Source organism: Coptis chinensis, chromosome 3, assembly GCF_015680905.1.
Source record: "Coptis chinensis isolate HL-2020 chromosome 3, ASM1568090v1, whole genome shotgun sequence".
Lineage (NCBI taxonomy): Eukaryota > Viridiplantae > Streptophyta > Magnoliopsida > Ranunculales > Ranunculaceae > Coptis > Coptis chinensis.
The window spans coordinates 8832498-8844310 of NC_141458.1; the positions used below are offsets into that span (position 1 = coordinate 8832498).

Consider the following 11813-nt stretch of genomic DNA (forward strand, 5'->3'; position numbering starts at 1 on the left):
AAAGACGATCTGTGGACACCCTATGATGATCACACATCTCGAGAAAAAAAAACCCAACCAAAAACATATTAAAAAAAAAAAGTTATGAACTGCAGTTTTTGACACAACAATCTGTTAAGCTCTTTAAAAAATTGCAGAAAGTTATAGACTGAATTGTAATGACAGCTAGTTTTAACGAGTTTGTTTTTAAGAATATACGATTTGTCATTAAGAAAGGACTTGGAATGCATCTTGTTGCACGCTTGTCATAATTATTTGTAAAACTCATTATCATTAAAAAAAAAAAAAAAAAAAAGAAATATTTTGGAAATGCTAATAAGTGTGTTTAATTCCATCATTTGATCATTGGCTAGTGAAAGGTAAATATTCCTTTACTCTGAAATACATAAAGAATCAAAGTAAAAAAACTTACGATTTGAACCAAAACCAACACTCGGAGATGGTCCTTAAATCAGCTCAATGCCTCGATGAGTCTTCTTCTATCTATTTGTGGTGAGAAAGAAACGAAGCTCAAAAAAAATCTATCCGAAGTTTAGACCACGTGGCGCACAATGAGAGTGTGGACAACACAAAAACTAGAACTAGGAGCACGGAACAGAGTCTTCTAGATAAAAAGGTGCCGTTGGAATGTACTGAAAATTAAAAAAAACGAACCACTCTTAAAAACGTGTCTCACTATCCGCAACTTACTTGTCAACATTACGTTATTGAATTAACTGAGACAAAAATAAAGAAGAGAAGATAAAAGAGGAAAAAAAAAATTTCCTTGTCCTGTTTTCTTCAAAGTTTTCATTACTAAAAAAAAACAAACATGGCTACTAGTTCAGCTGAGAAGAAAGATATTGAAATTAAGAAGCCTCAAGATGATGAAATTATCTCTGTTGAACTTCCAGCTCCTCTTGGTTGGACCAAAAAGGTACTACTTGTCTTGCACCTCTTTGGGTCAATTTTGTTTCTTTACTTGTTTTCATGTTTTTCTTTTACGTATATGTTGTTTTCTGTGAATTAAGAGATGGGGTTGTTGTTTTTCTTCAGTTTTTGTGGTTGTTAGGTTGAATTTGGTTGTTATTTGTTTGTTTTCTTGCTAGGGTTTATGGAAAGATTGTGGCTATTTATGTCAAATTACACAATTTTATGGTCTTTTTTGGGTGTTTTTTGTGTTTTGTGGGAATATCTTGGGGTGTAATTAGAAGGGTTTACTCATTTATTGATGGATTGGCTAGAATGTGAATGGTTTGGATGTTAGGGTTTTGAAAAAGGCACCGACTTTGCGAGGGAACAAGTCCACCATAATATCCTCTTTAGTGTGAAATTTTGGTGGTTTCCAGTTTGTGTTTAGTTAGAACTATTTATGCAGAATTAGTTTAATTTAGATGAAAGGGGGTGTTCCATTAAATAAAGGGGGAAACGAGAAAAAAGAAGAAGAAGACAAAGTGGGGTTTTTTGATATAAGAATGGTAGACTTACAGCCTCTTGAGCTCTATCTTGGGAATCATGTCTGTTCTTGCTAGAAGTAAAGTTGTTGCAGGATTTGGCAAGTTGTTACATAAAAATAGGTTGTGGGGGGGAGTTAGGATTCTATGAAGGAGTGAACTAATAGTTACTCCAAAGCCCAAAAGCAGACCACTCTTAAAAATTTCCTTTGCAAGGTAGACGCACTAGCTTGACTTATCTATGGGATTGGTTAGGGTACCCTTCTTGTGCATTTGTCAAAGTTTTATTTTAGTTTTGAATTTCTGGCAGAAGGGCCAGAATATTTCTTTTTGGAATTCTTAATCAGCTTGAATGGGAAATGCTACTATGTTTGCCAACCTCCCAAAAGTTGGTAATCTGGTATCGCCGTTCGCTCCCTAGACTTTGGTGGGATTTAGGGTTTAAAAGTTAAGTTGTTGAGAGGAATGAAATACGATTAATGGATGATCTTATCAGGCCCCGTCTTGTTTTTTTTCGTTCCTGCCTAATTGGGAATATCAGTTTTATTTCCAATACAGAGCGCGTTTACACTAGAAATGAAGTATTTAAGACAGTGAGACATCTATTAAAACTGAAGATCCAACGCTATTCAATTCAACATTCCAACCCCAATCAGATGGTTGATCCTAGTTGGCCAAGTTCTTTAAAATGCATCACGATCTATTTAGCTTAGAAGCTCAGGAGTAAATTGGATCTTTGTACCTTTTTTTTATAACTGTATTGCAGCTTTATCAGTTTACACACTTATAAGTCGGATTGAATTGTACTTTGGATTTTTTTTATCCCTTGGATGCCTATTGGACGTTACCTTAGATCTGGTAGTGAATTTACTTGGCTTTATATGTTTCACATGTCCATTTTGTTGATGTACTTGAACATTTGGCTTTCAGCTTCTATTTGGATTATGTTCACTGATTACAGTCTTTTTGTACATTTGTTTCTGAACAATAGTTAGATTGTGAACAAAGCTGATTATTTTACTTGACAAGTTTCTTCTTGATCTCTGCAGTTCTTTCCTAAGCAAGGTGGAACACCGAAGAAGAATGAAATTATCTTTATTGCCCCAACCGGAGAAGAGTTCAACAATAGGAAACAGTTGGAACAATTCCTGAAAAGTCACCCCGGTAGTATTCCAATATCTGAGTTTGATTGGGGCACTGGTGAAACACCAAGGAGATCAGCTAGGATCAGTGAGAAAGTGAAGGCAACTCCACCATCCGAAAGTGAGCCCCCAAAGAAGCGTAGCAGGAAGTCATCTGGATCAAAGAAGGGTAGTCAAGAAACAGATACTGCTCAGAAGGAAACCGAAGGGGAAAAAGACATTCAAATAACACAAGATGCAGAGGCTACCAAAAAAGATAGTGCAGAGGAAGATAGTGCAGGAATTGAGAAAGATTCATCTGGTTCAAAAAAGGGTACTAAAGAAACGGATACTTCTGAGAAGGAAACTGAAGGGGAAAAAGACATTCAAATGCAAGATGCAGAGGCTAACAAGAAAGATAGAGCAGAGGGAGATAGTGCAGGGACTGAGAAAGATGCGGTAGCCAAGGAAGGTGACACCGGAGAAAAAGTAGTTGCTGACAATGAAAACAAAGTTGAGGAACATGTCAAAAGCCAGGAGGATGCACAAGGAACCACAAACAATAATGTAGTAATCAAAGCTGGTTCTGCTGCTAGTGAAACAACTGAAGAGGATGCTCAAAAGCAGGAAGTTGTAGAAGTAAAAGACATAGACAAAGAAAACGCTGCTCTTGAAGAAACTCAAGATGAGAAACAAGTTGGAACTGGCGGTGCAAGGGTTACAGATAATTCAGAGCATCCACTACCAGTATCCGAGGGAAAGAGTGGTCCAGTGCACATGGGAGGGGTGAAAGAGAAGCATAATGGAATAGCTCCACAACCATCGGAGGAAGTGAATGACAAGCAAGCCCCACAGGGGGACAAGGGTGAACAACATAGTGTGCAAGTTGAAGAGAACGGCACTCACAATCAAAATGGGACTAGCTGGAGTGCAGCAACATCTGGCACCCTCTCCACTTAGCTGCTGAACATATCGTCCTCGTCACTACCTTCTTATAGCCTCTTTTAAGTTTATTTCTGATGACTGTAATTCAGTGTTGTAGATCTAAATTTGATTGCTCATGTAGTATACTTGTGCCCTTGTAGATCAGTCCTTTGATGCGACTTTAGTTGTATTGAGGGTTCTTAGATTTAGCTTTGTAGCAACTGATGTAATCTTATGTGTCCCTCATGGGTAATATGTTCTGGTGTAATGTAAGATTTGTCGTATTTTATCGTTCGTATGTGTAAATCTATTCTTACTTTCAGTTCATTTGAGAGCAGTTCTTAAAACTAACAAGATAGCGCAGAGGTTGTCCTGCTTTTGAAAGGGAAGAAAACAGCGGACGGATGGAATTGATGAATTATGAAAACAGCAGCCTCCTTGCGTCATGAACCTTCCAATTTATTATCTTGACAATGGAAGGGTTTTTGAAATTTGGGTTAAAAATGCAGTTGCGACTAGCAAACTATGTAAAACCTTTGGGTGAAGATACCAGAGGTATGGGCTAGGCTTGCCAATCAAAAAAAATCAAAATAATTGGGTTAAACTTCGTACATTAAACTTAGAGAATAGTGGATATAGGTGAATAACATGGTCTTACTACTGCTACTGTATTACAAGAATTTGCTATATTCCATAGCTTGGTATCCACAGTTCAATTTCATACAGGCAAAGCTCTCGCCAGTAACCACCAGAGCAAGATTTGTGTATGGCCAAATGAATAAGACTAATCAGTAGGGCAAGAAATATATGCAAAAGAATAATTAAACAGCTTGACTGATATTATTTTTTTGCCAATAAAAGAAACTTGGAGAATTTAAAAACAAGATATCTGGCATGGGGCGCCATTTCTGTTAAGAGTTCATTTCTGAATCCCTTCAAAGGCCATTAAGCTGTCCAACCAAACCAGACAAGGTCGTCCATTTCTCTAATGCAACGACAGAAGAGACAAAAGCTATCTTGGAAGATTTGATATCGTTCCGTGTAACTGCATATAAAATAGTTGTGTAAAAATATTAGCATAAAAAAGCTATCTAGTGCATTAGTACCCCTGTTTCCCTATAAATGTTTGAAAGAAGCGTAATATATCGATGCTTATATTAAACCTTCATGATATAATCCCACCTGATGAAATCAAGGTTGTTAACGACGAATTGAATGTATCAACCTCAATCTTTTCTTCAGGACTGGAACTAAGCTGTTATAAGGTATGAAAAAGAATCATTGCTGTGATATGAAATGAACACTAACAAGCATGGACACAAAAAGTACTACTAGTATTGAGTACAGGGAATGACCTTACTAAAAGCTTTGTTAACTTTCTGTATCCAATCAGCTTTAGTACTTGGACCAAGAACTGAATTTGCTATAGAAAGCTTGTTTTCTTGAAGGGCTTGACCCACTTTGCTAAGCTTGTAGACGAGTTCTTGCAGATATGCTGCAGAGACAATTTAACCCGTAAATGGAAGCAAGTCATCAAGACTGCGCATTTCATAAAAAACAAGTATGATTTAAAATTCACCAAGAGGACTCTGTACTTCTGTAGATCAAGGGGTGGTTACCTAAATATAGGTACTTAAATAAAAGCAATATTTTTAACCATAGGTTATTACTTAGACAATATTGTTAACCACTGGTTGTTACTATTTAGACCAAATAATGTTTGCTAGTTTATGTGTAAACTCCAATGCATAACCTATGCATATTCATTTGAAAGAACAGTGGAAGAATCAGCGAAGAGTGCTTTATGTAGTTTGGAGACTGTACAATTGCAATTGGAAGGAAGACATCGAGCAATGTGAATTAATATTATTGGAAACACCATGTTTGAATCGAAAGCAGGTTCACGTTGCTGACCCAAGTAGTCAGAAAATGGAATTAGACACTACCATGAAGAAAAAGTCGCAGCATTTTAAACAATATATACACAGGTTTTTGGCGCGGTGATCTATATGAGTGGAGCAGTGATTTAATTCTTTTGCCCACCTAAGTATGGAGATTCGACACATTGGTATGATTTCAGCACATTGTCATCATTTTGTTCGACAGCCACTGCAGAGTTATAGGTGCACAACCTTACAATGGTTACTTACCTTCATGGTTGACTAGTTACTACTTACTACATTATGAAATGAAAGAATTGTTATATATAGACATAAGTCCCCTGATCCATATTAAATGTAGGCACTTATCCTTCTAAAGAATTTTAATTGTATCACAGCCATCTTCAGTAACTAACACCATGATGGAGACCATAGTGTAGTCATGAACAAAAATGCATTGTATTAAATTATTAGGGAACCAGAAAATATGTTTTATAAACTTGATTTCAGAGAAAAGAACCTGACCTGTTTCAGTAGTGGATGAACTTACCACTGCTTGTCTTTCTATCATCTTTTTTTTATCCTCAACTTTCTCTAAGAGCTTGATATCATCCTCGGCTTCCAAAATAGCTGCTTCTGCTTCAAAGAAGCCTTTACCTGCTAATGATAAAGTGACAATAGTGGTGAAGTTTGTAATGAGGTTTCTTTTGGTTATAATTGGACAGATGATCAGTCTTGAAGACTCAGTAGTTGCTATGCCGTTAGTTACAGTTAAAGAATTATGTCTCTTCACATTACCACATGTGTGAGGATATAATATTGATGTTGTTGAAGAAGGAGAAGAAGACTGAAGAGGGAGAATGGTATTTGCAGTAGAGAGAAAGGATTTTACCATTGCTTTCTTTCTGTTTATTTTGGACTCTGGAGGATAAGATTCCAGGTTTCGTGACCTTTTGATGGTGTCATCTTTTCTTTTCAACTATTTAAAGGTGCAAACCAAGTATTGTATCTCTGGCCCATTGACGCCCCAAACCAGGTAATCCATGTATTCTGTATTCAACTTCCATATGAGAACAGTGGCACTGTATTTCAAACAAATCGCCCTTAGACCTTAGTAATATGCTCCTCAACGCCATTACAGATTTTTTCTTTTGCATTATTTATTTAGTATTGAAGGAGTAAAATAAGTTTTTTTTAACTGTATTCATCATTATAAATCATAAATAATTGTGCGAAGGAAGTCAACAAATAGATTTTGCACTTGTATGGGTGAGGGTGATGATACTAGAGGTGTGGGGCTCGTATTCGCCAGCATTAAAGAGTTACTAATCTCATTTAAAACAGAATTGCCAATAATAATAAAAAAAATATTATTTGCCAAAACTCAACAACAGCTATACGTGCCTCCGGCTTGTGACCATACTACTTGGTAAGATGCATATATTCTGTACACCCACAAAATACTCGGTATACAACTATTCGTTATTTGTGAGTTATCTTTCTCTCTCTTTTTTCTTGAAGTGTAAAATCCTCTTCTGAGTTCAGAAGAGGCAAGTCCTCCACCGATTTGTTTGAGTCCTAATGAATCCTTAATACCATTAAATCTAGTCTAAACTCTTTCTTTTTGGAGTGAATTAATCCTGTCTTGGTTTTCGATATCATGATAATTATGGTAATTTTGTGGGTCTCTAGGTCGGTAGCCATAATAACATGCAGATTATTTAGATTGGGCATTTCGTCTGAGTTCTAGCTGTTACACCAAGTATACCACCAAGTATACAAATAAACCACTTACAAGATTATACCAGCAAAGATTTAATCATGTTTTGGGTGCATGCGTATAGATTTTGGAGTTTTTTCAACTATAAAGAGCGAAGAATTAAGGAAATCACTCCACTCTTCACTCATCTAACCATTATATCTTTAGATCTCAGTATGGCTTCATCATCTAAAGGAAAGGATGTGCAATCTGAATTAAGTGTTCCTCCAATTGAAAAACTTTCTGCAGCGTTTGCAAACAAGATTTCTTTACCTCCTAAACCTACTCCAACGGTTACCTTAACTACACAGATGAAGGACAAGATCAAGGAATTCAACCAGCTGAGTTTGGTGGGTCAGGGTATTGCAATCAAGGCTCAATTTTAAAATGGTAAAACAAGGACTGGAGAGTTTGTGGCCAAAGCAGGCAATATCTAAAATCCGAATGATGAATAATGATGTCTTTCAGATCTGGGTTCCAAGCTAGTCAAGAAATGATGAATTTTCTTATAAAGGAGCAACCTTGGGTGATTTCTAATACTATCTTCAAAATTGTTCCATGGGAAGATTATAATGAGAATCCGGATTGTATATTTGATAAAGTTGTAATATGGATGCATATGCTACGATACCCGGAGATATTCATGGTCCCTGGAATTATTGAAGTAAATCATGGAAGATGCTGGTTTCGTTCGGGACCATATCAAGGTTATTAAGGTGTACAAGGCTGTTGATAAGGAGGAAGCCGTTGCTAGATCAAAGGTTCTGTTGGATGTGAAAGAACAAGTCCCACCTGGTTTGATGTTGCCCATGGAGGTAGATGATAGTTTATGGATTCAGTTCAGATATGAAAATATACCACCTTTCTGCTTAAAATGTGGATTTATTGGTCATTCTTCTTCTTTTTGCTCTTTGTCTGATTCTGAAAGTGCATCTGGGGCCTACATGGTGATAAAACTAAAAAGTTTGAACTTTATAATCCAAGGAGCAGACTTTTTAAAAATTGATGACCCATAGAGCTAATCATAAAATTAGCTTCGATCCTAATGAAAGGGTATGTAGATCCTTTTATTGTTCAATAGATTATGTTGTTAGCTGAACATAATCAGTTTGTATCTTTATCAACTAAACATCATCCTACTCCACCTACCCTTTACACTATACACTTCCTTGAACCTCTAAATACTCATACAGTGCATGTTGGCACAAATGTCAAAGCTCCTTTGATTATAGATGATTTCACCTGATCAAAATGATAAGCAAACTCCAAAGATTACATGGAATTGGAAATCTGAAATTCACGAGCAGAATTAGCTATCTACTCAACTTGTGTTAAATCAAGCTTTTCAGGCTAACAATAACTATTAAGGCCCCATGCACATGGATCCACCTATGGGATCTAATGCCTTCTTATAGTTTGTGGACCCTGAATCTCAGCTTTTTCAGATTGAACAACGTAATGAAGGTGGAGATCCTAAGAACTCTTAAGCCATTTATGCTTTCAGTACTATGCTAATGGAATTAAATGTAAATGTTGGTGCTGCTGCTATGCTGCTATGGTGCCTAGAATGAATTATTTCAAGAGACTGGAGGTTGAGCGCGAGGATATTTCGGCAGCTCATAATTTAAGAATAATTGTTGGTGGAGATGAGACTACAGAAGTTTTTCTAGCTGACTCTGATGACAGGAGAAAGACCCCCATCCAATGTAACGTTTTGGAGAATTCAACTTCTTCAAATGCTGCTTCACAGTATCGTCCAAGAAGTGTGTTAAGATGATGGCAAAGGTGGCTGGCCGAAAACAGCCACCAGGTGCGCCACGAGTATTTTATGCTGGAACTGTCGAGGAATTGGTCTCAACTCGACGGTTATGTGCTTGAAAGATCACATCTGTAATGAGAGACCTGGTATTATCTTTTTTTGTGCAAAACTAAAGCTGGTTGGTTTAAATCTAATAAAATTATTAGGAAGTTAGGTGTTTATAAGTCGTTTATTGTGCTTGCAAGGGGTTTATCTGGAGGACTATGACTATTATGGGATATTGAAATTGGTGTACAAGTCTTGTATTATGATCAATGGATTATTGATAATACGTAAAAATATATAGTTCTACTCACAAATAAATGATAAAATTCAAACGGAAGTAAAACTAAAACTGAACTTGTGTGTTTATTTATCAAAGATTATTCTACTCTCGAATCTATCGAAATAGAGTGGAGTAAAATATTCGTTCTACTCCTAGTTCTTTAGCATTCAATGTTTTCTAATATTATCAGTCCTAGCCAAAGTTAATGAGAGTAAGTGGTGGAAATTTATACTACGATGTGAATTCAACTAACAAGATACAAATAATGAAATGACGAAAATACTAAAGTTTGAATCTAGATAAAGAATTAGGGGGGATTGAATCCACCTTGAATCCAACTTAATAAACTAGCATAGATTGTTGTAATCAAATTCTTACGTTCTTACGATAAGAATTGATTGTTCTAATCCCTAATCATTCATGACAATCTCTACCAACTAATGACTAGCATGTGAGGAAGTTCTACCCATTCTCATGGCGAATCAACTATCTTCTAGAGTGGAATAAACTCTTACAACGATTCTACACTACACAATCAAGTTTTCATCAAGGCTCCATCAAACCCCTCTAATGGAGGTTTAGCCTTGATTCATCAAACTATCATTTCTCATGGAATTCAAACACGACATCATATAAAGATTCTAACTTTACTAAATTTTGAACTAATCAATAATTCAAATCTAAATTAACAACTAAAAAATGATTAACAACTAAATATGAATTTGACAATTCTAAAACTAATAAGAATTTAATTAATAAACTAAATTGAGATGAAAATGAATACTTTATTATAAACTAAAATTTGATTCTAAACTGATAATCTACTTGTTCTAACACTAATTAATTGAAAGGTAAAACTAGATCTAAAATAATAATTGAAAACTAATTAATGGAATAAAACTCAAAACTAGATCTAGAACTATCTTTAATGGCTACTTTCTACCTAAACTAAGTATTGCTTAAGAGTTAAGTTATGTGTCTTGAAAAGGAGGAGACAAGATCCACATTTTCGTGCATGGGCTGAGGAGCCATGTTTTGGGCTGGAAAATCAAGCCCAAAACCCAATTTCTTCAGTCTACAGAGGCCTTTTCAGCTAGATTTTGTTTCAACAGAATTTTTCGTCCATTTATGCTCCTTTGATTGGGTCAAGGCTTGGACCATTGGAAATCTCTTTCCGAGCCGGTCGTTTTGACATAAGGTAGGCCCAATTCCGAGGTCTGAGCCCAAAGATACGGTCTTGAAAGTTCTGCTGACTTTTGTGTGCTCTTTCTACCCGCATTGACTTTGACTTTTCAGCTTTGAGCCGGGCTTTACAAAGGAGTTTTCTCCTTGAATCTTGGCCTTTAATCACAGAACTTCTTAGCAACCAACCCTTGCTCCTTTATCTCGCCAAAGTGACACATTCCTGCACATAATTGACTCGAATGCCTGAAATACATAAAAGCACGTAATCAGCATTAACTCTTATTTATTACTCGCATAATTGGTCTAAAAGTATTATTGTTAGGGGATTTAAACTACAGTTTTGGGTTCTTATCAAACCACCCCCAAACAACATTTTGCTTGTCCTCAAGCAAATATGAGAAATTAGAATAAGTGATAAAAAATGGAGTTGTAACTACTTTCGTTTCACCGAGTGCGATTGCATTGATCATATGAACAAGGCCTTAAACCACTAGAAATTCCCTAGCGGACAAGTTATAGCCTCGTGAGAGTTTTCGAGTGAAGGTACTCACAAACTTCATCTATACTACAACGACTAAGAAATAAAACTATTGTTTCCTTATTTATGCCTCAATTATCTATACATCTCACTATCAATGAATACAGAATAATCAAGTCGAAGCCTAAGCTAATATGTGCATAATAATCAATCATCTATGAATAAACATATATACAATGAGTAATACTATGAAATGCTCTAACAGGTCCGTTTCTGAAACTCGGAATAGCGTCCTTAAGTAAGTCCTCACATAATGGCAAGACAAACCACTCTGATTTTTCCGCTCAAGTTTCGCTACTCCAGTGTGCAGTGGGCACACTTTACCTTACAATCTCAATGATACACAAGGAAGCTAGATTCGATCAAACACATCTGCCACTTACTATCACACTAACCTATTCCTAATTGAGCTAGAGGTCTTTATTAGGTGTTGTAGGGATTAGGAGATGGTTTAAGAAGGAAGGAAATGGATATTCAAAAAGGACAAGTCTGAGATAATAGAGTCTTCATATTATGTAACTAGAGAAAACATTGTTCTTTACTTTTGCTTCTATACTTTGTTTCCATCTTTAGCCATATTTTTCTTTGGTTTTTGACTCATTTGATTCTATTTTTGGAGTTCTAACTTTTTTTATTTATTATTATTTGGATGGAAACTTTCTTTTCTTATTTGAAGCGACTAACAAATTCTTGATTTCAAAGGTCTTTATCTTTTCTATTCTTCATCTTTATTCTCAGACTCATTCAAAGAATGGGTAGGCTGATATATATATTTTATTTTGTTTTTGTAACAGGGTAAAGGATTTGTGGTTTATGAAAGGCTAAAAAAATGCTCAGAGGGGCGACTAGCAGAAAATAATTCATAGGTTTGAATTTCTGGCTATATCGA

The 11813-nt window shown here is 35.9% G+C and overlaps 2 protein-coding genes across 2 annotated transcripts; one reads left to right on the forward strand and one right to left on the reverse strand.

Annotated features, from left to right (window-relative positions):
- Positions 1–485: 485 nt before the first annotated feature.
- LOC147507756 (uncharacterized) lies at positions 486–3769 on the forward strand. The gene is made up of 2 exons (XM_086600442.1): positions 486–916; positions 2483–3769. The coding sequence occupies exons 1-2, from the start codon at positions 812–814 to the stop codon at positions 3512–3514; spliced, it is 1137 nt and encodes a 378-aa protein (XP_086456568.1). The 5' UTR covers positions 486–811; the 3' UTR covers positions 3515–3769.
- Positions 3770–4284: 515 nt separating this feature from the next.
- On the reverse strand, positions 4285–6329 carry LOC147507757 (thylakoid lumenal 16.5 kDa protein, chloroplastic-like). Its single transcript, XM_086600443.1, has 4 exons — positions 5884–6329; positions 4834–4973; positions 4661–4733; positions 4285–4523 (listed from the first exon to the last, which is right to left on the reverse strand). Exons 1-4 carry the CDS (start codon positions 6251–6253, stop codon positions 4414–4416), a joined length of 693 nt encoding a protein of 230 aa, XP_086456569.1. The 5' UTR covers positions 6254–6329; the 3' UTR covers positions 4285–4413.
- Positions 6330–11813: the final 5484 nt, after the last annotated feature.

Coding starts and splice junctions, on each gene's coding strand:
- LOC147507756 (XM_086600442.1), top strand. CDS start 812: ATGGCTACTAGTTCAGCTGAGAAGAAAGATATTGAAATTAAGAAGCCT. Junction 917..2,482: donor CTCTTGGTTGGACCAAAAAG/GTACTACTTGTC, acceptor TGATCTCTGCAG/TTCTTTCCTAAGCAAGGTGG.
- LOC147507757 (XM_086600443.1), bottom strand. CDS start 6,253: ATGGTAAAATCCTTTCTCTCTACTGCAAATACCATTCTCCCTCTTCAG. Junction 4,734..4,833: donor TTAACAAAGCTTTTAGTAAG/GTCATTCCCTGT, acceptor ACCTTATAACAG/CTTAGTTCCAGTCCTGAAGA. Junction 4,524..4,660: donor AACAACCTTGATTTCATCAG/GTGGGATTATAT, acceptor TTTTATATGCAG/TTACACGGAACGATATCAAA.